At 37.0% G+C, this 25,537-nt stretch overlaps 1 protein-coding gene across 6 annotated transcripts in view; it reads left to right on the top strand.

Annotated features, from left to right (window-relative positions):
• LOC127423968 (drebrin-like protein B) overlaps window positions 1–25,537 on the top strand; it is a 35,641-nt gene that overhangs the window by 6,998 nt on the left and 3,106 nt on the right. The window contains exons 2-14 of one of the 6 annotated variants that reach the window (XM_051668699.1): window positions 1,987–2,042; window positions 4,286–4,398; window positions 5,029–5,103; window positions 5,606–5,752; window positions 8,715–8,792; window positions 8,933–9,084; window positions 11,774–11,828; window positions 14,188–14,259; window positions 14,899–14,989; window positions 20,683–20,775; window positions 22,101–22,172; window positions 24,438–24,550; window positions 25,076–25,151. In XM_051668699.1, coding sequence (XP_051524659.1) covers window positions 1,987–2,042; window positions 4,286–4,398; window positions 5,029–5,103; window positions 5,606–5,752; window positions 8,715–8,792; window positions 8,933–9,084; window positions 11,774–11,828; window positions 14,188–14,259; window positions 14,899–14,989; window positions 20,683–20,775; window positions 22,101–22,172; window positions 24,438–24,550; window positions 25,076–25,151 — 1,193 coding nt within the window. Of the gene's footprint in view, window positions 1–1,986; window positions 2,043–4,285; window positions 4,399–5,028; window positions 5,104–5,605; window positions 5,753–8,714; window positions 8,793–8,932; window positions 9,085–11,773; window positions 11,829–14,187; window positions 14,260–14,874; window positions 14,990–20,682; window positions 20,776–22,100; window positions 22,173–24,437; window positions 24,551–25,075; window positions 25,152–25,537 lie in introns of all 6 variants that reach the window. The other 5 variants (XM_051668698.1, XM_051668700.1, XM_051668703.1 and 2 more) reach the window with 5 other exon arrangements.

Genomic DNA, 25,537 nt, shown 5'->3' with positions numbered 1-25,537 from the left:
ACATTCACATAGATGCTCTAAAAAAGCTTTTTGAGTTAAATCCTGTGTGGTTTAGAAAGTAAGAGTGATTATAAATGACCTACATTAATTACACTCATAATCCTAGGAGGATTGACACCGTTTGGGAAAATCGTACAAATACAGGAACAGGAGTTATTTCTTTTTTAATTCCTTTGTTTTACTGTTTCGATTGAGGCATTTTGGTCACAGCCTTGATGCTGTTCTTTTGTGTTTTGTACTTTTTTGCCCATTACACTTCATGTACTTGTTGACACAGCTGTTTATGATGCGCTACTGTTGCTGTTCGAGGAATTTGCTGAGAGGATATTGGCCAATTCCTATTTTCTGTTCGAATCCTTTTTTTTTTTTTCTTCTTTTTTTTTGTGAGGTTGTCCACATGACTTTTTCAACGTGGCCCATATCAGACAAGTGTAAAACACCCTACTCCAACTTGTTCCTTTTTAATTTAATAATGTTATTATATTTTAAGAAATTAGATTAAATTGGGCATTCAATCTTACAACTATGGATTATCAATTTTAACTTCTGTTGTCACTTTTTAATTTAAGTGTCACAACCTGATTTACAAGATGTGCATGTAATGTAATCTACATATTCTGAAGCCACATTGCAAAAAAAAAAAACTCATCTGAAATAAATCCACAGATAAGAGGCTAATAATTTTTATTATGATTATTTTTCTTTTTTGTTCACACCGTCATCTGGTGGGGTGGGGGGTAGAATCAGATTTAGGCCACATTCTGTTGCGTGAATGTAGCCTTTGCCAATGGCTGTCTCTCAGACCTCATTTTTGCATACTGAGTAAAAGCGGATGGTGTGTTTTAGTGACAAATATTTCCAGACTCAACGGTTGTGATTAGTCAGCAAGAAACTAGTTCAACTTAACGTTGGCTATAAAAGTAAACTATTTCAACTTAACATTGACAATAAAAGAAACTATTTCAACTTAGTTTCTTTTGTCAATGTTAAGTTGAAATAGTTTCTTTTATTGTCAATGTTATTTCAACTTAACATTGACTATAAAAGAAAGTTGCGACACACACACACACACACACACACAATAAAGCGTGTTATAGAATACTCAAAATTTTAAGCCTTAATAGAAACAAGATTGCTGCAGTTTTTTATTCCTCATTACTACACTTGCAGTTTCTGAGTTGAGAGAGTAAGTGTTTCAAAGAGGAAGTTGACAGAGCTTCCTTGATGTAGAAGTGTCTTGCTTTTAGAGAGAACCAAAGCAGCGTTCACAAACAAAAAGTGCCACCTCAAAACGTTCTTCACACTACAAACATTTACTACATAGGGGTTGTTTGAAGCCTCTTTTTTGGTGACTACAAACCACAGTGTTTTTCAGTGTTCATTATAACATTTTTATCATTCTCTTCCATTGATTTGAATGTCAGAACCCCTCTGTGTTTGTTGTTGTCTAGTTATTGATTTGTGTTGAGTTCTTCATTGATGTCTTCAATTTGTTGGTTGAAGTTCAACAATTCGTTTTATTCATTTTATCGCATGATTAGGCAACTTGGTTTAATTAAAAGCTTTGGCATACACCAAATATTTAAATAAAGAATACGATCTTTGCTTTATTATGAACTGGCCATCAATCTGTAGTGATAAGGCACATTAAAGACGACATGAAATGGCTTTTGCAATGTATTTAACTTCTGAAATGTGGTTTATTTCAGAGTGGGAAGAGAATAAAACATATTAGGGTGTGATATTATTGGTCAATATTTTTCTCTACCCATGAGGCTGCAGAAAAGCATAACAGTAGTTCTTTTAGAGTTTGAGAAAGTTACATTTTAATAATATATTACAAAAAACAACCTTTTTCTTTAAAGTAGCTTGCTTTAAAAAATAAATAAAATTGTTGCATTGTCCAGTAGGGTCAGTTGGATTTCATGCTGTCTTTAATAGTTGTATAAAGGATTGATTGACTTTAAATGTTTAATTTCTCTGCAGGGTCCTCTTCACCTATGAGGGCAACACCAATGACATCCGATTGGCTGAGAAAGGAGGTGGGTTTTCTTAAGGCAAAAGTAATATGAAGACACTTTTAGTGAATTGCAGTTTTTCATACTAGTATCATGCTGTATGTAGGATGCATAAGATATACTATGTGTGAAATAAACTGTGTCAGTCTACATCCATCCATAGCCTGTGGCTGTTGTTTTGCATTACAGCACTTCCTTTGAATTAATTAGCTGAATAGTGAGCTGAACCAAATAAACAAGATGGCTGAGATTTATCTAGAAATTTGTCAAATTCACTTCCTATATGTGTGATGGAAAATCAAAATGGACATGGCCAACTGTGAAAAAAACAAAATTAGTTGGATAGTTCTGACTCTATAATTCTGTTTGGATGAACCGTGTTCGAAGTTTTTGTAAAATGACTATAAACGCGAATCTGTGACCGCACATTCTATATTAATGCGGCAAGTTGCTTGTATTAGAAAGAATCAAGTGTACGAAACAATATTAAAACATGTTATAATTTGGAACAAGAGTTATTATATAACACTGCCACACATACTGTACATACTTGTGTAAAGTACATTTGTTTAAAATCGCTATGTTATGCACACTCAACAAATGTTTTCAATTGGAACAATACTGATTGTATCTTTTGCCATGTACATCTTCTTGTGTTATATATCTGCTCAAAACCCTGCATGTTTCTAATTAAACGTGACATCTAAACACAAAACCCATCTTCAGTCTGACCCATTATTAGATACTGTAATACTGCTTACAGCTGTTAATGACTTAACGCTAGCAAAGCAATAACGATTACACAATTTTGTGGAGAAACCACCACGTTTTTTTCTCACGTAAAGACAAAGGGCAAAAAATGCAGCATTTTGGAATACATTATGAAGACAATCCACGTAACAAAACGTTTTTTTTTTTTAAGGCCAAGGCAGTGATGGAGCAATATGATTTACATGTTAAGAGAACCCATATGAGTAAACATGTTTCATTTTTTTAGGGAATTGATGCAAATGAAATACATGTCCTCACTGCTGGTTCAGGATTTCTTCCTCGAGTTCCTTCAGCATTTAAAGTCGGTGGTCAAAACAGCTTTCTTTGCTTTAGCGCCACCTGTTGTGCTGGTTTTGGGAGCTGCAGCAGCTCCTGACACGTGATCCAAAAACGAATATTTTGTTATAAAAAAAATGTTTTGTCACATGTGAATGTTTGCTCCAGGTGTGAGTGGCTCGTTCAAAAATTTAAACGCGCCGAGAATTTCGCGTTTGGTGTGCAAAGGTCTAAAGGGGGGAACTGGCCCCCACAGTGAGCCTGGTTTCTCCCAAGGTTATTTTTCTCCATTAACCAACATCTTATGAAGTTTTGTGTTCCTTGTTACAGTCGCCTTCGGCATGCTCACTGGAGTTCTAAATACAATTATTATTTATTTTCTTATTTTTAAACACAATTCACAATCGTATTTTATCAAACTACACAATTATGACTCTAAGACATTATAGATATTACAGTTTTATCCTCTGTTAATGCCTGATATTCTGTAAAGCTGCTTTGAAACGATGTGTGTTGTGAAAGGCACTATACAAATAAAAATGACTTGACTAAAGCCTTTCGATCAAAAGGTTTTTAAGATCATGAGAAACTTAAATTATAAATTTTCCAAACTTGTACAGGTAGCATTGAATTCAGTTGTGTACACTGTTCCCTCTAAGCTGCGTGCTTGGTGCGGCCGCACACTTCAGATGTTGCTTCAATGCAGTCAGAAAAAATATCCGTGCGAATGACGGACTCATTTTATTCCAGAAAGTAGCTGAAGCTTTAAGTGAAATCTTGTGTGTAAATAAGGTGGAGATACACATTGAGTCGTGACTTTTTAAATAAGAGTGTGTTCAATAGCATAATAGCACATCATCCGTTTTTACTGTGGTATTTAATTTCAAATGTCAAGAATTGTGAAATTTCACTGGTATTGGTACAAACTAAAATTTGGCATCCATATTCTGCCCAAGGTTCTGCCCAATAGAAATAGAATTTGCTCAGCACGAACAAAAGTTAGAGGGAATGTTGTTTGTTTAGTCTCAGGGGTTATCGGCTCTTTTAAATTCAAATGTGGCTCATCCAATCAGAATTTAGAAACCAAACTGTTACATAAGGATGATTATACATTAAAACTTTGCGATTACACTTAAGTCCTGATTGCAGCGGCATAGCATGATTTGTTGTTGCTCGTAATGAGTATTCTGCATGTGGGATGGTTCATTGTGGGTTTTCAGACGGTGGCCTGGAGGAGTTGATCGAGGAGCTGAACAGTGGGAAGGTGATGTACGCTTTCTGCCGCGTGCAAGACCCCAACTCTGGCCTTCCCAAATACGTCCTCATCAACTGGGTGAGTTTTATACTCTTCCTGTAACTCTTGCCATTGATTGTTTCTTTGCTGTATATAACTGAAAAGATGCACTTGGGATTTAGTGACCTTATTTCCACAGAATACAGCCTCAGATGTACAGTGGGGACCAAAAGTCTGAAACCACACTGAAGATTTGATTCAAAATCTAATGTGAAGCTGGACATAACAAAAAAGTTTTTGGATTTTAAAAAGAAACGTGAACAATGAAGGAGAAATATTTAAGAATAAGATTATTTTTAGGTCAATTTCCTTCCAATAAAGCACACAGTATGCTCTTTGGAACAATCTCAGATCATACAAGATATCATGGATCATCAGGTTAGTTCGTGCCATCTCGAGTGCATGGACATACCAAATACGAAGAGATTTTGAAATTCATTCAACTTTTCCCCGGAAATGTAATGTTGATTATATCTCTTTGTAATGCAGAATTTTGCATTAAATTAGAAATGTGCAAAAAAGAAGCATTTTCACTAGAGGTGTTAGACTTCTAAACTTATTATCAATCAAATGCAATAAATAAACAAGCTTTTTTTTTTCTTCTTTTTTTTTCCCTCAGTATGTTTAGTTCATTCAAATTCAGTTTTCATTTTTATTTTGTGTTTTCAGACTGGCGAAGGTGTGAAAGATGCCAGGAAAGGACAGTGTGCAAGCCATGTGAGCGCCATGGCTAACTTTCTTAAGGTGACTTGGTTATTTTGTTATTCTTTTGAGTGTCTGAATCCATGTATTTTTATAAAGATAACTGTGTGTGTGCTTGGTTGTGTGATTGAGTTGACAATCAGTGAACTTCCACTATGACTGACAATGCATCGATCTGCAAGCAAGACATTTTACTCTCACAACAGGATGTGATGTCAGCTGTCACTATTGGCAGCTGACATCAACAGACCAGATCACCAGGCCTCTCTTTCTGATTAAAAGATGTTTGTTTGCAGTCTAGCTGAGCTAGCTGTGAGTGATTCAACTGCACTGTTGAATTGTTTATGTTGAGTTTGTTCGATAAGAGCTTGCACACAGCCTGAGCATGGTTGCAGGTGTGGGCATGTTTCATGTGAAGCCAATGTGTGACGTTTGACGCTTATGTCCACTGGTTTCATATGCACGTTCAAAATGAGTGGGCTATTGAAGATTGCTTGGTATTAGTGTGTTAGACTAAACTGACTGTGCGGTGCTGTTTCTACAGGGAGCTCATGTGACGATAAACGCACGGGCGGAGGAGGACGTGGAGCCTGACGCCATCATGCAGAAAGTGGCTAAAGCCTCAGGAGCAAACTACAGCTTTCACAAAGAGTCCAATCGCTTCAGAGACGCCGGCCCCCAGGGACCCGTGGTCAGTGTCTTATACGCACTAATTGTATGCAGACATTCGCCAATCACAACATACACTCGCCGAGCACTTTATTAGGAACACTGTGGTCCTAGTTTCCCAATGTGGTCTTCTGCTGTTGTAGCCCATTCGCCTCAAGGTTCGACATGTTTTGCATTCTGAGATGCTATTCTGCTAACTACAATTGTACAGAGTGATTATCTGAATTACTGTAGCTTTTCTGTTAGCTCAAACCAGTCTGCCCATTCTCTGTTGACCTCTCTCATCAACAAGGCATTTCTGTCCACAGAACTGCCGCTCACTGGATGTTATTTTTGTTTTTGGCACCATTCTGAGTAAATTCTAGAGACTGTTGTGTGTGAAAATCCCAGGAGATCAGCAGTTACAGAAATACTCAAACCAGCCCGATCACTGAGATCAAATTTTTTCCCATTCTGATGGTCGTGAACATTAACTGAAGCTCCTGACCCGTATCTGCATGACTTTATGCACTGCTGCCACACGATTGGCTGATTAGATAATCACATGGATGATTGTTGTGCCAGATGGTGTATATATTTAAACATGCACATGAGGGGGACCTACACAGTATTAGGCAGGTGGTTTTAATGTTGTGGCTTTATATGTATATGTATGTATATGTATATATATATATGTGTATGTATGTATGTATATATATGTGTGTGTGTGTATATGTACACACTGTATATATATTTAAACATGCATTGAGTGTTCAGACTTTGAACCAGTGCCACCCCAGCCATATCTCAGCACTAAAATATAGAGACTTGGAAAATTTGTCAGGCCAACTCCAACATTATGGTGGCGAGCTTTGCACAGGCAAGCACTACTCACATTATCCTTAGAAAATATAAATTCTGTGTGAAGTCTTGTTAAAGGGATAGTTCACCCAAAAAATGAAAATTCTCTCATCATTTACTCACCCTCATGCCATCCCAGATGTGTATAACTTTCTTTCTTCTGCAGAACACACAAATTAATATTTTTAGAAGAATATTTCAGCTCTGTAGGTCCATACAATGCAAGTGAATGGGTGCCAAAATTGTGAAACTCCAAAATCCACATAAAGAGAGCATAAAAGTAATCCATATGACTATAGTGGTTATATCCATGTGTTTAGACACGATATGATAGGTGTGGGTGAGAACAGATCAATATTTAAATAATTTTTTGTCATAAGTTCTCCTCCCTGCCCATTAGGGGGTGATATGCATGAAGAATGTGATTCACCAAAAACAGAAGAAGAAGAATGGGAAAGTGGAAATTGACTGGGCAGGGAGGAGAATTTATAGTAAAACAGGACTTAAATATTGATCTGTTTCTCACCCACACCTATCAAATCGCTTCAGAATACATGGATTTTACCACCAGAGCCAGTTGGAGTACTTTTATGTTGCTCTTACGTGGGTTTTGGAGCTTAAAAAATGTGGCACCCATTCATATTGTATGGACCTAAAGAGCTGAGACATTCTTCTCAAAATCTTCATGATCTGCAGAAGAAAGTAAGTCATACACATCTGGGTTGGCATGAGTAAATGATGAATTTTCATTTTTGGGTGAACTAACCCTTTAACGGTGCCTCTTAAAAAGATTAGATGTAGTACAATTTCAGATTTTTTGTCTTTGTCAAGTTATGTTTGTTGTTAGCATGAACATTTATTTGAAAGCAGCAGAAATTCAGGGCTGGTTATGAATGCATCAGACAGGTCTTATTATGGCACAGTGATTCCAAGGTCAGTGCCAGCCTTCTGCCTGTTTATCGCAACACTCTGCCACAGTGCTGTGTCAGGAATTTCAAAGGGAGTGAGCCAGAATGTTCGGAATGTGGAAACCGTTATGGTGGTTTGGCATAATTCCTGCCTCATGCTCCAGATGTACCCACGAACTGCAGATGAGTCTAATAAAATGCAGACGAGTCATTTATCAATAGTACGTTATTGAATGACTAAGTGTCTTGTTTATCTATCGTAAATATAGTAGTATGCTTAAAGGAATCGTTCACCCAAAAATGAAAATTTTGTCATTTACTCACCCTCAATGTTGTTTCAAAACTATATGACTTTCTTTCTTCTGTGGAACACCAAAGGAGAAATGTTGAAGAATGTACAGGCCACTCTTTTCCATTTAATGAAAGCGAATGAGGATCCAGACTGGTGAGCTCCCAAATGACCAAAAGGCACCATAAAAGTTTAATTGAAGTAGTTCACATGACTCGTGCGCTATATGCCAAGTCTTCTGAAGTCATACTATAGCTTTGTGTGAGAAACGGACTGATATTTAAGTCATTGTTCACTGAAATTCTTCCTCTCCACCACAGCATTCAAATCTCATTTGCACTTCCGCATATTCAAACTTGCCGCATTGATTAGTCATGTGACACACAATTATTGATGAATGCATGTCTCGAGAACGTCATGAGCATCAAATCTGCCATATTGCGTTTAAAGGCACCACATTTGAATGAATGTAGACAGCTGAGTGCAAGATTTTCAGTTAGTAATGAGTTACATTTAATTGATCAACATTAACGATTGTGTGTGAGTTCGAATGAGCTAAAGTGTAAATGAGATTTGAGAGCAGCGGCAAAAGGTAAGATTATAAGTGAATGATGATGAGTTTTAGTCTGTTCCCCACAAAGCTATCATATGATTTTAGAAGACTTGGAATATAGTGCACAAGTCGTACACATTTTTATGGTGCGTTTTGGTCATTTGGTTGCTTGACAAATCCCCATTCACCATATGCTTCATAATATGGAAAGAAAGTGGGCAGTACATTCTTCAAAACTTCTCCTTTTGTTGTTTTGTGTTCTACAGATGATGGAACAATGTGAGGGTGAGTGGATGATGACAGAACTGCAATTATTTCCAAATCTGACTAACAAATGGTCATAATTGACCTAACTGGTCATAATTTCAATCATTTCATTGTGTTTTCCATACAGGGTTCTGTTTACCAGAAGACTAATGCCATGTCTGAAATCAAAAGAACTAACAAAGACACTTTCTGGGCCCAAGCAGAGGTAATATGTAAACATTTATGCCTAGTGTTTGCATGTCTCTTCTCATTGATCTCAACTGTCTTTGAAAGCAATGTTTTCATTCCACCTTTTACATTCTGTCCATTTTTCTGTTTTGTGCTATGCTTTTGTCTCTTTCTCAGAAAGACGAGGAGAAGCGTCTTCAGGAGGAGAAGAGGAAGGCAGAGGAGGAGAGACTGAAGCTGGAGAAAGAGAGGAAGGACAGAGAGGTCAAGGAAGCAGAATTACGGGATAGGAGAGGAAAAGAAAGAGCGTCACAGATAGATGAACAGAGGCCAGTAACGTTTGCACAGCGTCTTGTGTGTTTGAGTGTACTGTATGTGTGTTGGAGCTGATGCAGATGTATTTGCAGGGTCCAAAATTAACTCTTGGCGGCTAACAGTGGGTGAATTTAACAAAACTGCCTATAAATATTTCTTACCGCCATAAAACAGCATTTTGCATAATTTCTATTAAAAATTCTATTGTGTTTGGGTCATATTGACCCGTTTTTGGTAAAGAATATTTTCGGTGGCTTAATGCAAGGAATAAGTAACAGATAGTTCTAAAAAAAAAGAAATCCTAGCTAAACTTTAGATGGAAAAGTTTCCACTGAGGGAATTTGATGCTAGAGGATGTGTAGGTTGCGACAGAATTTGTCTTAAGTAGACCGTTTTCTCTTTGATTTGAATCACGCACATCACATACACTTACTGAGCACTTTATTAGGAACACTATGGTGTTGCTGTTGTAGCCCATCCGCCTCATGGTTCGGCATTTTGTGCATTCTGAGATGCTATTCTGCTCACTACAATCTTACAGAGTGGTTATCTGAGTTACCGTAGCCTTTTTGTCAGCTCGAACCAGCCTGCCCATTCTCTGTTGACCTTTCTCATCAAATAGGCTTTTCCATCCACAGAACTGCCGCTCATTGGATGTTTTTTTTGTTTTTGGCACCATTCGAAGTAAATTCTAGAGACTGTTGTGTGTGAAAATCCCAGGAGATCAGCAGTTACAGAAATACTCAAACCAGCCCATCTGGCACCAACAATCATGCCACAGTTGAAATCACTGAGATCACATTTTTCATCATTCTGATGATTGATGTGAACATTAACTGAAGCTCTTGACCCCTATCTGCATGATTTTATGCATTGCACTGCTGCCACACGATTGAATGATTAGATAATCACATGAATAAGTAGGTGTACACTTGTTCCTAATAAAGTGCTCAGTGAGTGTACAGTTGAAGTCAGAGGTTTACATACACTTAGGTTGAAGTCATTAAAACTGATTTTTTTAACCACTTCACAGATTTCATATCAGTTTTGACAAGTCTTTTAGGACATCTACATTGTGCATGACAAGTAATTTTTCCAACAATTTTTTACAGAGATTGTTTCACTTTTAATTGACTATATCACAATTCCAGTGGGTTAGAAGTTTACATACACTAAGTTAACTGTGCCTTAAGCAGCTTGGAAAATTCCAGAAAATTATGTCAAGCCTTTAGGCAATTAGCTTCTGATAGGCTAATTGGAGTCAATTGGAGGTGTACCTGTGGATGTATTTTAAGGCCTACCTTCAAACTCAGTGCCTCTTTGCTTGACATCATGGGAAAAATAAATAAATAAATAAGCCAAGACCTCAGAAAAAATATTGTGGACCTCCACAAGTCTGGTTCATCCTTGGGAGCAATTTCCAAATGCTCGAAGGTACCACGTTCAGCTGTACAAACAATAGTATGCAAGTAACACCATGGGACCACCAGCCATCATACCACTCCAGAAGGAGACGCATTTTGTCTCCTAGAGATGTACATAGTTTGGTGCAAAAAGTGCAAATCAATCCCAGAACAACAGCAAAGGACCTTGTGAAGATGCTGGAGGAAACCAGTAGACAAGTATCTATATCCACAGTAAAACAAGCCCTATATCGACATAACCTGAAAGACTGCTCAGCAAGGAAGAAGCCACTGCTCCAAAACCGCCGTTAAAAAAAGCCAGACTACAGTTTGCAAGTGCACATGGGGAAAAAGATCTTACTTTTTGGAGAAATGTCCTCTGGTCTGATGAAATGAAAATTTAACTGTTAGGCCATAATGACCATTGTTATGTTTGGAGGAAAATGGGTGAGGCTTGCAAGCCGAAGAACACCATCCCAACCGTGAAGCATGGGGGTGGCAGCATCATGTTGTGAGGGTGCTTTGCTGCAGGAGGGACTGGTGCACTTCACAAAATAGATGGCATCATGAGGAAGGAAAATTATGTGGATATATTGAAGAAACACCAAGACATCAGCCAGGAAGTTAAAGCTCAGTCACAAATGGGTCTTCCAAATGGACAATGACCCCAAGCATACCTCCAAAGTTGTGGCAAAATGGCTTAAGGACAACAAAGTCAAGGTATTGGAGTGGACATCACAAAGCCCTGACCTCAGTCCGATAGAAAATTGGTGGGCAGAACTGAAAAAGCGTGAGCGAGCAAGGAGGCCTACAAACCTGACTCAGTTACATCAGTTCTGTCTGGACTGAATGGGCCAAAATTCCAGCATATTATTGTGAGAAGCTTGTGGAAGGCTACCCAAACGTTTGACCCAAGTTAAACAATTTAAAGGCAATGCTATATTAACCAAGTGTATGTAAACTTCTGACCCACTGGGAATGTGACGAAAGAAAGCTGAAATAAATCATTCTCTCTACTATTATTCTGACATTTCACATTCTTAAAATAGTGATCCTAACTGACCTAAGATGGGGAATGTTTTCTACGATTAAATTTCAGGAATTGTGAAAAACTGAGTTTAAATGTATTTAGCTAAGGTGTGTATAAACTTCTTACTAGAACTGTATATCAGCAAGGGGCAGATAAGTGTTCCTAAAATTAAAATGTATTATGCTGCCGTTCCGTCCAGTTAGCCAAAGCCAACTTTTAGCTTTTGACGCTTGGTGAATGTTAATTTTGGACCCTGTATATTTGTTACAGGAAGTACCAGCAGAAGCAGGAAGTAGTGAGTCAAGCCCAGGAGAAACAGCAGTGGGTGAGCAACACACACACACAGACACAAACCTGTGCAGTTCCTTAATCCCCGTAACCGCACTCAGGACATGTTCTGGCACAGTTTAAATTGTGGAGACACCACAGTATGTTTGCAGCACAAAAACAGACAGGACTGCTTTTGATTTATGCTGATTTTGCATCACTACTTGGTGTGAATTTGTTAAAATTCATAGAATATCCTGAGTCTTGACCCAATTCCTGCTGTGGAACCTTGACGAGGGTGATCAGCAGTCAAATCAAGCAAACATGGCATTTGTGTAGAAGAATTAGGCCTTTCAGTTCTGGAAACACTTTTTAAGCATAAAGTCTGGTCCGTTTTGCAGCGAAGTTAACTATACTTGTTTTTATGAGACGTTTAATGTCTCAAACAGAACTCTTAAATATCTTCCAAGGATTCGATGCAATGATCCTCACACATTTTTTTTTACAAATTCAGTGATTAGTTGTTCTTAAGAAACATTAACTGTAGCAGTACGCTAAATATGATTTTGTTTCCTGGCAGACTGAAAAAAACTTGACCCTCTAAACACTCACTAAACAGAGACTTGTAAACACTTGACTTAAAATCAGTATGTGTAATTCACCGAATATGACTTTCCTTTTTCTAGCACAGTGTGGTTTCTGTACACACTTTGTTGTCCTTAAAGAAATGTTCCGGGTTCAATACAAGTTAAGCTCAATTGACAGCATTTGTGGCATAATGTTGATTACCAGAAAAATACATTATGACTCATCCCTCCTTAAAAAAGCAAAAACAGTGAGGTGAATGGAAGTGAATGGGGCCAATTTTTGGAGGGTTTAAAAGCTTCCATTTTATAAAAGCACTTACATTATTCTTCTGTTAAAACTCATGTATTGTTTGAGCTGTAAAGTTGTATAAATCATCATTTTTACAGTTGTTTTAGGGGTTTACAGTTTGTTGACATTACATTGTCATGGCAACAAAGTTGTAAAATGGCTCTAATTTTACACAAAAGGCTAGTAAGTGATTTTATCACACTAAAATCATGTTTACACGCATATTGTGTATGTCTTGTGGCTATACTTTTGTAAAGGTGAGTATTTTAACATAAAAAATTGGCCCCATTCTCTTCCATTGTAAGGTGTTTTTTTTTATTTTTTTTTTTTTAAAGAAAAAGAGGGACGAGTCAATTTATTTTTGTGGTAATCAGTATTATGCCACAAATGCTGTTGATTGAGCTTAACTTGTATTAAACACATGAACACATTGGTGTGCAGAGTTATTAGCAAGCTGGTGCAAACTTGCAGACATCTGTATGATTGTTTGAGTAGAGACATTTTCCAGGAATGTGACATGTGATTTATTTATTTTTTATTTTTTTTTTAAGTCTACAAAAGGAATCAAATCCCCTGAAGTACTCTTAAGTGCCCATCCACTCTTGCTTTATATGCTGCTTAATTCATGTGCGATCTGCAGCAGAAAGCCATTCACACATTTGCCCAATTTAAGATATGCCAGTCATCATTTGTCTGTATTCTACCCATTAACACTCTTTTAAACACCCATGTTTGCAGTAGTATCAGTGTCATCATAAATTACTGTAATAGTGTAATCGACGCATATTATAGCAGCATATTGCGTGTTAGCACATTAGCGTGATGTATGTACAAGGTAAACATTACAAATGACACATTATCTATTGCGTATTTATTACTGTAAATCAGCATTGAGTCGTTAAAAGAGCTTCTTTTACTTATCTCGTGTTAATTCTACTTGTAGAATGAGGCATAAAGTCATTAATAACACATTTAAATGTCATATTGGTTGATGTTTTACATGTAGTCTTGAGCATCATCATATTTAAATCTACCTCTAAATGCTTCCCCCAGCGGTGTTGCTGGTGTCTGAATGTTTGCAAACAGCATGTCATTGCTCAGCTGTTTCAAACTTCTTTTTGGCTCTGATTGAAGTAGAACTTCTCCACGAGTGTGCTGGGGCCTTTAGTTAGCTTCCCTCACAAGATCAAGACCCTCTGCAAATATTGATATGTGCAATTACTTGATTTAATTTGATTTAGAGTAATCAGCACATCATTTAATTAATAATTAAAAAATATAATTCATACTAAAAAATAATATATATAATAATTATTATTTTTTTATATAGTTTATTTTATTTTTTATTTTTTGTATAGATTTGGTTTTAAATATGACCTTTTTCTTGACAGGTTTTGTGAGAATCACCCCATGGGGGTGAGTAAATGATAACCGAATGTTCATTGTTGGGTAAACTGTCCCTTTAATGCTGCCTACATAGGCAGCTCACTAGGTTTTTGGAATGGAGTGAAAGTATGTTTAAGTGTGTTGATGTTCATCAGGAAGAGCAGGAGAGGGAGCAGACAGCACAGCAGAAACCTTTAAAACGTGGAGAGTCGGTGGAGAAAGCCAACGTGAGTGAGAGGAAGTACCAAACATCTCTTCTGGCCCCTGAAAAGCAGGACTCTATCTCTTAACTTTCTCCCTGTTGTCTTTATTCAGTGGGGTTAAGTCCTAGTGTCCTCTACTGGAGCTGACTGATATCTTTTATTCTGTTTTATGTTCCTTTCTCTCCCTCGCGCTGTCTGTCTCGCTTTGCCCTTGCCAGCTGTCCTGGCTAAAGTGAATTTGCACGCTCACAACTTTCACTCTAAATCACATTTCACAAACTTCTTTTAGGATATTACTGTTGTTATTTAGAACTTGCAACTATGTACAAAAAGTATGCACTGTGCAGGAAATAGTTAAGCATGCACTTTAATGTATGAAGTGAGCCAGTGCACCAGTATTGTGACATACTACAACATCAATATGTGAATTGGGATTGTGTCTTTTTTCTCTTGCCTGGTCTCTGTCTTCATATCACACTGTTTTCCTCTCTTAGTGTGCTGGCTCTTTGTGGATCTCTGGATCTGTCCGTCTTATCTGCTGAAGACTCAATGTACTGCCCTCAGTGTTATCAGTGTTGCTACTCCTGCCCGCTTTAGTGTGTGTGTGTGTGTGTGTGTGTGTGTGTGTATTTGTAACAGGAAGCTGCGTCTCTCATCTCCCAGCGATCAGTTAATCCCAGAGAAATGTTCAAACAGAGAGAGATGGGCGTCACCCCTGCTTACACAGACAACTCTCAATCCAGTCCAAAACCAGGTACCATTCTTCTGCACATGCACACACTCACACACACACACACACTTGCATCTGGGGAACACACATACACAAGCATTTATTAATCTTGGTTAATGTTAATTTATCAAAATTCACTTTTTCATTGTTTGTAAATGTTATTTCATAATGCATTAATTCATGTTTATGTATACATCTTTTAATGTAAAAATGTATTATTATATGTAGAACATTTACATTAACCAAGATTAATAATTGCTGTGAAAGTATTGTTCATTGGTTATTCATGTTAACTAATTAGTTAACTAATATTAACAAATACAATTTATTTTTAAAGTGAAAATCTTGAATATGTAGTTGTAAATCTTTTTAAACTTGACAGCCTTAATATGCATATTAATAACATTGCAATTAATCGTATATGTCATATTTGAGAAAGGCCCCTAAATAAAGATAATTTAGTGTATTATCTTTTAAATAATTATAAATATAATATTAAATATTATAATTCCGATCATTTAAATACATTACATTATATTCATAAATTGTGGCAATAGAGAAGTTAATCATTTCTGCAATATAAAAATTGGCTAAAAAGTCAAAATACTATATTATATGATATATAAAATAACGCATCTCGAGATACCTGCATTCTGTTGTGCTCAGTCCAGCTGTCATTGAGCACAATATCGCTTCTGTGGAAGGCTGGTCGTGTCTAGAAGCCAGGTAACCATCCAGATGACGAAATTCTTGCGACATTCACTTTGTTTATTTGAAGTCCTTCAGAAACCCTACCTCTAAATCTAACCCTAACCTTAGTAACAGTTGCGAGCGACTCTCGCAAGATTTAGGCGTCCAGACAGTTACCTTCTAGACCCAGCCAGTTGCTTTTCTTGGTTTGATGAGGTGTGCTGCCTGTACAGCTGTAGCGCTGACTGCCCCCTATTGCCACATCAATGAAGTACATCATGCTTGAATTGCTCTGATGGTAGGAACATTCCTTATGGAATTTACGTATAGATTGGGGGCATGATTAATTGTAAAAAAAAATGTAACGCATTTGTTTTTAATTAATTGAAATATATTAACGCTTTAAATTGACAGCCCTAATATATACATATATATAAACTAGAACTGTCAAAGTTAACATGTTAACACGTGATTAATTTAAAACATTTAACGTGGTAATTTTTAGAAATCGAGTACTTTGCAGCCTCTGTTAAGGGCAATTTAATAACTACAGAAGCATGTCAAGTCTGAACTATCACGAAAACACAGAATGAGACATTGTCTGCAAGGGATTTTAATGTGGAGTTCAAAGCAGCGCTTGACGCTGGCATTGACGCCCTGACGCAAATCGTGAATGCAACATTACAACTGCTGTAGCAAAGTGGAAAGCCACACTCTGATTGAAATTGTGGAGGATTAGAGTTTAAGACATTTAATGCGCATTGCAGTGTATACTCAATCTATGGGGACTAGTTCTTTCAATTAGTTAACCTCCAACTTAGACTTTAGGAAACATTTAATGTTACTTGAATTTGTGCTATTTCAGTGAATTTCTATCTTTATACTGTTGAAGGCTTTGTTTGAAAGATTTTAATAAAGCATTATTGTTACGTATTGTTTTGTTTTCTTTCCTAAGAAGGAAATAAATGTATTTTGACAGGAAAATAAGTATATAGAGTCAAATTTCAGCACTTTCAAAATCTGTGATTAACCAAGAAAAACTATGCGATTAATCGTGATTAAATTTAATTGACTGACAACACATATATATATATATATATATATATATATATATATATATATATATATATATATATATATATATATATATATATATATATATATATATATATATGTGTGTGTATATGTGTATGTGTATATATATATATATATATATATATATATATATATATATATATATATATATATATATATATATATGTATGTATGTATGCATGTATGTATATGTAGATGTGTAATATATATAAGTATATACACTATATTGCCAAAAGTATTCGCTCACCTGCCTTTAGACACATATGAACTTAAGTGACATCCCATTCTTAATCCATAGGGTTTAATATGACGTCGGCCCACCCTTTTCAGCTATAACAGCTTCAACTATTCTGGGAAGGCTTTCCACAAGGTTTAGGAGTGTGTTTATGGGAATTTTTGACCATTCTTCCAGAAGCGCATTTGTGAGGTCAGACACTGATGTTGGACGAGAAGGCCTGGCTCACAGTCTTTGCTCAAATTCATCCCAAAGGTGCTCTATCGGGTTGAGGTCAGGACTCTGTGAAGGCCAGTCAAGTTCTTCCACACCAAACTCGCTCATCCATGTCTTTATGGACCTTGCTTTGTGCACTGGTGCGCAGTCATGTTGGAACAGGAAGGGGCCATCCCCAAACTGTTCCCACAAAGTTGGGAGCATGGAATTGTCCAAAATCTCTTGGTATGCTGAAGCATTCAGAATTCCTTTCACTGGAACTAAGGGGCCAAGCCCAGCTCCTGAAAAACAACCCCACACCATAATCCCTCCTCCACCAAACTTCACAGTTGGCACAATGCAGTCAGACAAGTACCGTTCTCCTGGCAACCGCCAAACCCAGACTCGTCCATCAGATTGCCAGATGGAGAAGCGTGATTCGTCACTCCAGAGAACGCGTCTCCACTGCTCTAGAATCCAGTGGCAGCGTGCTTTACACCACTGCATCCGACGCTTTGCATTGCACTTGGTGATGTATGGCTTGGATGCAGCTGCTCGGCCATGGAAACCCATTCCATGAAGCTCTCTACGCACTGTTCTTGAGCTAATCTGAAGGCCACATGAACTTTGGAGGTCTGTAGCGATTGACTCTGCAGAAAGTTGGCGACCTCTGCGCACTATGCGCCTCAGCATCCGCTGATGCCGCTCTGTCATTTTACGTGGTCTACCACTTCGTGGCTGAGTTGCTGTCATTCCCAATCGCTTCCACTTTGTTATAATACCACTGACAGTTGACTGTGGAATATTTAGTAGCGAGGAAATTTCACGACTGGACTTGTTGCACAGGTGGCATCCTATCACAGTACCACGCTGGAATTCACTGAGCTCCTGAGAGCGGCCCATTCTTTCACAAATGTTTGTAGAAGCAGTCTGCATACATAGGTGCTTCATTTTATACACCTGTGGCCATGGAAGTGATTGGAACACCTGAATTCAATTATTTGGATGGGTGAGCGAATACTTCTGGCAATATAGTGTATGTGTGTGTGTGTGTGTGTGTGTGTGTGTGTGTGTGTGTGTGTGTGTGTGTGCACGTATGTCTATATATATATATATATATATATATATATATATATATATATATATATATATATATACACATACAGTGGTGTGAAAAAGTGTTTGCCCCCTTCCTGATTTCTTATTTCTTTGCATGTTTGACACACTTAAATGTTTCAGATCATCAAACAAGTTTAAATATTAGTCAAAGATAACACAAGTAAACACAAAATGCAGTTTTTAAATGAAGGTTGTTATTATTAAGGGAAAACAAAATCCAAACCTACATGGCCCTGTGTGAAAAAGTGATTGCCCCCTAAACCTAATAACTGGTTGGGCCACCCTTAGCAACAACAACTGCAATCAAGCGTTTGCGCTAACTTGCAATGAGTCTTTTACAGTGCTGTGGAGGAATTTTGGCCCACTCATCTTTGCAGAATTGTTGTAATTCAGCCACATTGGAGGGTTTGAGCATGAACTGCCTTTTTAAGGTCATGCCACAGCATCTCAATAGGATTCAGGTCAGGACTTTGACTAGGCCACTCCAAAGTCTTCATTTTGTTTTTCTTCAGCCATTCAGAGGTGGACTTGCTGGTGTGTTTTGGATCATTGTCCTGCTGCAGAACCCAAGTTCGCTTCAGCTTGAGGTCACGAAAAGATGGCCGGACATTCTCCTTCAGGACTTTTTGGTAGACAGCAGAATTCATGGTTCCATTTATCACAGCAATTCTTCCAGGTCCTGAAGCAGCAAAACAGCCCCAGACCATCACACTACCACCACCATATTTTACTGTTGGTATGATGTTCTTTTTCTGAAATGCAGTGTTACTTTTACGCCAGATGTAATGGGACACACACCTTCCAAAAAGTTCAACTTTTGTCTTGTCAGTCCACAGAGAATTTTCCCAAAAGTCTTGGGGATCATCAAGATGTTTTCTGGCAAAAATGAGACGAGCCTTAATATTCTTTTTGCTCAGCAGTGGTTTTTGTCTTGGAACTCTGCCATGCAGGCCATTTTTGCCCAGTCTCTTTCTTATGGTGGAGTCATGAACACTGACCTTAACTGAGGCAAGTGAGGCCTGCAGTTCTTTGGATGTTGTTGTGGGGTCTTTTGTGACCTCTTGGATGAGTCATCGCTGCACTCTTGGGGTAATTTTGGTCGGCCGGCCACTCCTGGAAAGGTTCACCACTGTTCCATGTTTTCGCCATTTGTGGATAATGGCTCTCACTGTGGTTCTCTGGAGTCCCAAAGCTTTAGAAATGGCTTTATAACCTTTTCCAGACTGATAGATCTCAATTACTTTCTCATTTGTTTCTGAATTTCTTTGGATCTCGGCATGATGTCTAGCTTTTGAAGATCTTTTGGTCTACTTCACTTTGTCAGGCAGGTCCTATTTAAGTCATTTCTTGATTGAGAACAGGTGTGGCAGTAATCAGGCCTGGGTGTGGCTAGAGAAATTGAACTCAGGTGTGATAAACCACAGTTACGTTCTGTTTTAACAGGTGGGGCAAACACTTTTTCACACAGGGCCATGTAGGTTTGGATTTTGTTTTCCCTTAATAATAACAACCTTCATTTAAAAACTGCATTTTGTGTTTAATTGTGTTATCTTTGACTAATATTTAAACTTGTCTGATGATCTGAAACATTTAAGAGTGACAAACATGCAAAAAATAAGAAATCAGGAAGGGGGCAAACACTTTTTCACACCACTGTTTATGTATGTATGTGTATATATACACTGTATAATTGTAAATAAAATAATAAATAAATATATAATATTAATTAAACATATCAAATATATTTTTGATTATATAATTATTATTCACATTTATGATTACTATATAATTATGGAATGTTTTTATATGTATTATAATTATATAATGAATTTATGTTTGCGCCCTCGTAATATGCTATATCTTATAAATATATTGACATAGTATGTTATGAAAATATTATGAATGTACTCTCAGAAATATATTATGTATTACACAGATACAATCTCATCTCAAAGGTGCATGTTATCAGTTTACTGAACAAAGAGGTCTTAATAAGATCACTACAACCACAATTTACACTCAAGGAAGGGATTTATTTAAATGCCACTGTATTTGCATGCTACAGTGTATTAAGCTTCCCTTTTTGCTCTGGTTTAACAAAGTCAGGTAACATTCTAGTGAAGGCACTGTATGTGTTCAGACATTTTGAAGCAATGGCTTTTTCTCTGATTCAGAGGTATTTTCTTGTGCATGCAACAGCTGGCTTTTGAATGTTGAATGTTCAGTGGTATTTCCCATTGTCTGTCTGAAATCTAATACTGTCATTAAACACCCCGCAGTTCTTCTTTCTAAAATGATGTGGTCTCCTCTGCTGTTTATAGCCCGTCAGCCATCTGTCAGCTTGGGTTTCTATCTTTGTCGTTCTCTGTTGTGTGTCTCTCAGGGCGACTGAACAGCCCTTTTCTGTCCAAGCAGTCATGTGACCAAGAGCCGTTTCGCTCTCCAGTGCATCAGGCCTCGCCTTTACGAGCCAGAGGTACACACATATCTTATCATCCATTCCTTATCCCACACTCTGAAAGGTCTGGAGTGTTATCTGTCTCCATACTAACATTTTCATCGTTCTCTTTGTGTGCTGCTTCCATGTATCCAAACTAACATCTAACCAAATCACTCACAATTTCCTCATGTTTGCCGTGAAATTTGACCTTAAGTGCAGAGGTTGCGTTTACAGACAATTTTCCGTCATTTGCGAAATTTGAAAAACATTGACTGATAATTTAAAATGATTTCCGACAGATAAAAAAATGAGGTATCTGGTCCGTTGCTTTTCCCTACTGTAAAAGATGCAAGAAGGTACTAGAAATGAAGAAAGGGGGACAAAATAAAGGTAGACCGATATATCAGTTTTAGGATTAATCGGTGCCAATAGTTGCTTTTTGGAACTATCAGTTACCCTAATATCACGTTGCATGTAAACGCCCTTTCAGGCATTCTTACCGTCTTATTCAATGTGCGCATGTGTTGTGTGCATACCTCTTCACAGTCTGACGTCAAAAGTAGAGAATAACTAAATTATTTCACATCTTATATATATGATGTGTGTGTGTGTATAATATAAATAAATAAATATATAGATAGATAGATAGATAGATAGATAGATAGATTGTGTATATATATATATATCATTCTATAAATTAATCTATCTGCCTTTTCCACTTTAGTTATCAGTATCTAGAATAGCCACTATCAGTCAACCTCTATTTTAAAGCACCCCAACGAAAATAGACAGGGGAAACTGTGGCTTTTGTTGGCTTTTTCACATTTTGAAAGCAGAATAACAAGAAAAGCCAAGAACTTGCTACAGCATTTGATAAGACTAAAAGAGCTCTTGACACAGACGTTTTGGTGATATTAATGTCATTTTAAAAATGCCAAATGCTACGTTACTTTACTAGCAGATAAAAAAATAGAGCTTGACGGAAAATGTACAACCGAGTCTGTTAAAGTGATGGATAATTATTTATTTGTAGTGCAACCTCTGCCACAAAACAGAAGTATTGGAAATGAAGGTCCCGGGAATGACTCCCAGGTTGCTTTGCATACAGTGTGTAAGTGTGTGTGAACACCTTCCTGTGTATTTGTTTGCACTTAATCGGGTTAATAATTGGATCAAACTAGGGTTGGCAGTATGCAGGTGTTTACAACATGATATTAAATTACTCCTACCACTATATAAGATTTTGGTTAAACAGCCCATCCCTAGCTTAAACTCTGATTCAGTCCACCTTTGGTGTGTCAAAGTTCCCAGTGTGTGTTTGTTACCATGCATGTGTGTGTGTGTGTGTGTGTTTTGAGTAGAGTCCAGTTTTGAGGAGCAGCCCAGATCTGAGTATGTGGAACCAGAGTATGAACCTGAGCCAGAGTATGAAGGTGGGACACAAACACACATTTTCAAACACTTTCACTGTTAAGTTGTCCCATGGTCTCATTGGGTGAATCTTAAAAAACCTGTCAAGAATATGTCCACACCAGGTGTGGTTCTAGGGTCAATGGATATTCAGGGTTTAGCCCAGACAGCTTTGGATACAAATGAGGCCATTCTTTGATGAAATATCTGTGAGTTGTTATTTATATAGCAAATCTTTCAACATTACTGAAACTAAACTAAAAGGTCCCACTAACTTTTGTCTCGGATTCAGGTGAGCTCGAAGATCAGAAATTGTGCACTTTTAAAAACGTGATTTAAAAAAAAAACCTTTTGTCCCTTTCGGCTTTCCGTAGTTCACCACACAATGTGTACAATTGACATGATTATACAATTTTATAGCCTATTATCAATTCATAGGGTATTTTAAGTTAAGAAGATAGCAGGCTGTAACTAGCATAAAGTGCATGCTTATGAGAAAAAAAGAATTGTTTTTAGCTTTGCCAAAGTTTGATAATATAGGTTAAAAGCATCGTGTCTTAATAAAAGTGGTTTGCAAAAAATGCAAATATCCTGGCTTGTAACTGAAAGTTTGCAGATTTCTCGAGCACATCTGTATACATCAGGGGTTTCAAACTTTTTGATACCCCCAAAAATGATCACCTTGTAAGGGACCCCTTACAAAATAGTAAACAAGATTTAAATAATTGTATTTCATAATGTCATTGTACTAGAGCCAAAGTAAATGATTAAAATATTATTTGAAAAATATTGAATTTTTATTAAGTTAGGTTAGATGTATAATCCCAAAGACAGACGTTTTCACAATTAAATTCAAATTTATTTATTTAGCGCTTATAAATATTGTTCCAAAGCAGCTATGTGGAGAGTAGTAAAATACAACCCTTATTTCTTATTAATAAGAAATATTTTTTTCATAATATACAAAATTGAATGCAGATTTGTTTTTATTTTTTACGGTTGCCTGTCAGTAGGACTATGGCTGTCAATAGAATCAAATAAATCTTAATCTCATAATTTTAGAATAAAACGGTAATAATGTCAAATAATTTTTTCCCTGAAATTTTTGCGGACCCCCTAGCACTGCATTGCGCAAAAGAAAACATGAAATTAAATTGTCATGTAAAAAAAACAAAACCGATTTTTAAGGACCATTATGATTTTTGTTTGCATTTTGACAATATTTTTATAACTATTATGCCTATTAATACAATTTTATTACAGGGATATTTCACCCAAACATTTACATTCTCGTAATTTACTCAACCTCATTTTATCCCAGATGTGCATGACTTTCTTTCTTCTACTGAACCCAAATGAAGATTTGTTTTAGAAGAATATTTCAGCTCTGTAGGCCCATACAGTGCAAGTGGTGGTTAGAACTTTGAAGCTCCAAAAAAGGATATTAAAGCAGCATAAAAGTAATCCATACGACTCCAGTGGTTAAATCCCTGTCTTCAGAAGAGATATGATAGGTGTGGGTGAGAGACTGATCAATACTTGTTTTTTTTTACTATAAATCTCCACTTTCACTTTAAGCGCTCTTCTCTCCAAAGAGTTGTACTTTTTTTCTTTTTTGGCGATTCATATTCTTCGTGCATATCGCCACCTACTTGGGCAGGGAGGAGAATTTATAGTAAAAAAGGATGTAAATATTGATCTGTTTCTCACACCTATCATATCGCTTCAGAAGACATGGATGTACCAATGGAGTCATACAGTTTACTTTTCTGCTGCCTTTATGTGCTTTTTGGAGATTCAAAGCTCTGATCATCATTCACTTGCATTGTATGGACCTACAGAGCTGAAATATTCTTCTAAAAACCTTCATTCGTGTTCTGCCAAAGAAAGGAAGTCATACACATCTGGGATGGCATGAGGGTGAGTAAATGATAAGGGGATTTTCGTTTTTGGGTGAACTGTCCCTTTAAATGTAAGTTTGTTATTTATTTTTTTTTGGGGGGGGGGTGGATTTGCTAATTTGTCATTAAATTAATGTAACATTGCAAAAAAAAGTCTCTATGGTCCTAAAAACGGACTTTATGTAAAAAAAAAAAATAAAATTATTTTGATTTTGGGTCTAAATGTTACCTAGATGTGTTTTTGTGAAAATCAACCAGGTTCGGTTATTTTGACATTGTCAGCTCTATGTTGTTTGGGTCAATCAGCGCCATCTTGTGAGGAAGTGTGTTATTGCAGGGGAAAACATTAAAAATGAGTAACTTCTCTTGCTGTCTTTCATCTCTCAGATGTACAGTTAGCTGGTGATCATTATGAAGCACTCATAGATCAACAACAACAGCAGCAGCCACATTATGAGGCAGTCGTGGAACCGGACGCCATCTATGAGGAAGCAGTACAGGTACGTCACACTCGGTACCTGAATCAACAAGCTTGGAGTAATTAGTGGGTTTAACTTCGAATATACAAAATATTACAAAACACATGCTGATCTGCATTTGCGGAGTTTGTTTATTTTTTTATTTTATTGATTTATTATGTTTTATAAATGTATTGGAGGAACCCAACATTTCTTAGGGATATTTATGAATCAGTTCATTAATGTAAGGAAATAGTATTTGCAATTAATTTAAATTCTGTAATTTGACCCATTTATTTGTCAAATAATGCAGGATTGGGCATTTTATCCACCAGGATTTTATTTGATTGGATTGTGGATGTTAGACGATGATATTATTGGTTGAAATTATTTTTTCCCACCCACATGTTCTTAATCAGCAGAAAAAAGTTGTTACATTTTGATGAAATATTCTTGTAGATTAACATGCATTGATGAACTGATGAATCTTTAAGTGGACATGATGTGAATTGTGATGTGAATGGTCAGTGGAGGTTTTTAAATGTTTGAGGTGAATTCCTTTTACAGGTGGAGGAGCAGAACACATATGAGCAGGCAGGTGATCGTGGTATCTGTGCCAGGGCTCTATATGACTACCAGGCTGGTGAGTATTGCTTGGGGTAAATGCTAGTTTGTGCCTTTTTATACAGATTCAGCGACCATGTTTACATGCACACCAAGGTCCATATTCTGGACAAATATTGCATAGACTGATTGGAATATTCCGGTATACATGTTAAACGACTTATTCTGAATAAACAAAGACATGCACGTTCCTGTCTCACAGTTCTCATCTCATTTACCATGATGCATTTACACTTAAGTGTGCACAATAGTGTCATCAAATTCATTAATTCTCAGTCACGCCCGTAAGGAAGGCAGACAAGAGCTTGATGATTTAGAAAACATAGTACAGTCCTGTTGATTTATGTTCACTTCTTTTACTGTGATAAAAAAATCAGAAGCTCCTCACTCCTAAAATGTGTGTTT

The sequence above is a fragment of the Myxocyprinus asiaticus genome, chromosome 33 (assembly GCF_019703515.2).
Source record: "Myxocyprinus asiaticus isolate MX2 ecotype Aquarium Trade chromosome 33, UBuf_Myxa_2, whole genome shotgun sequence".
In the NCBI taxonomy this organism is placed as follows: Eukaryota; Metazoa; Chordata; class Actinopteri; order Cypriniformes; family Catostomidae; genus Myxocyprinus; species Myxocyprinus asiaticus.
This window is presented reverse-complemented; position numbering and strand designations above follow the sequence as displayed.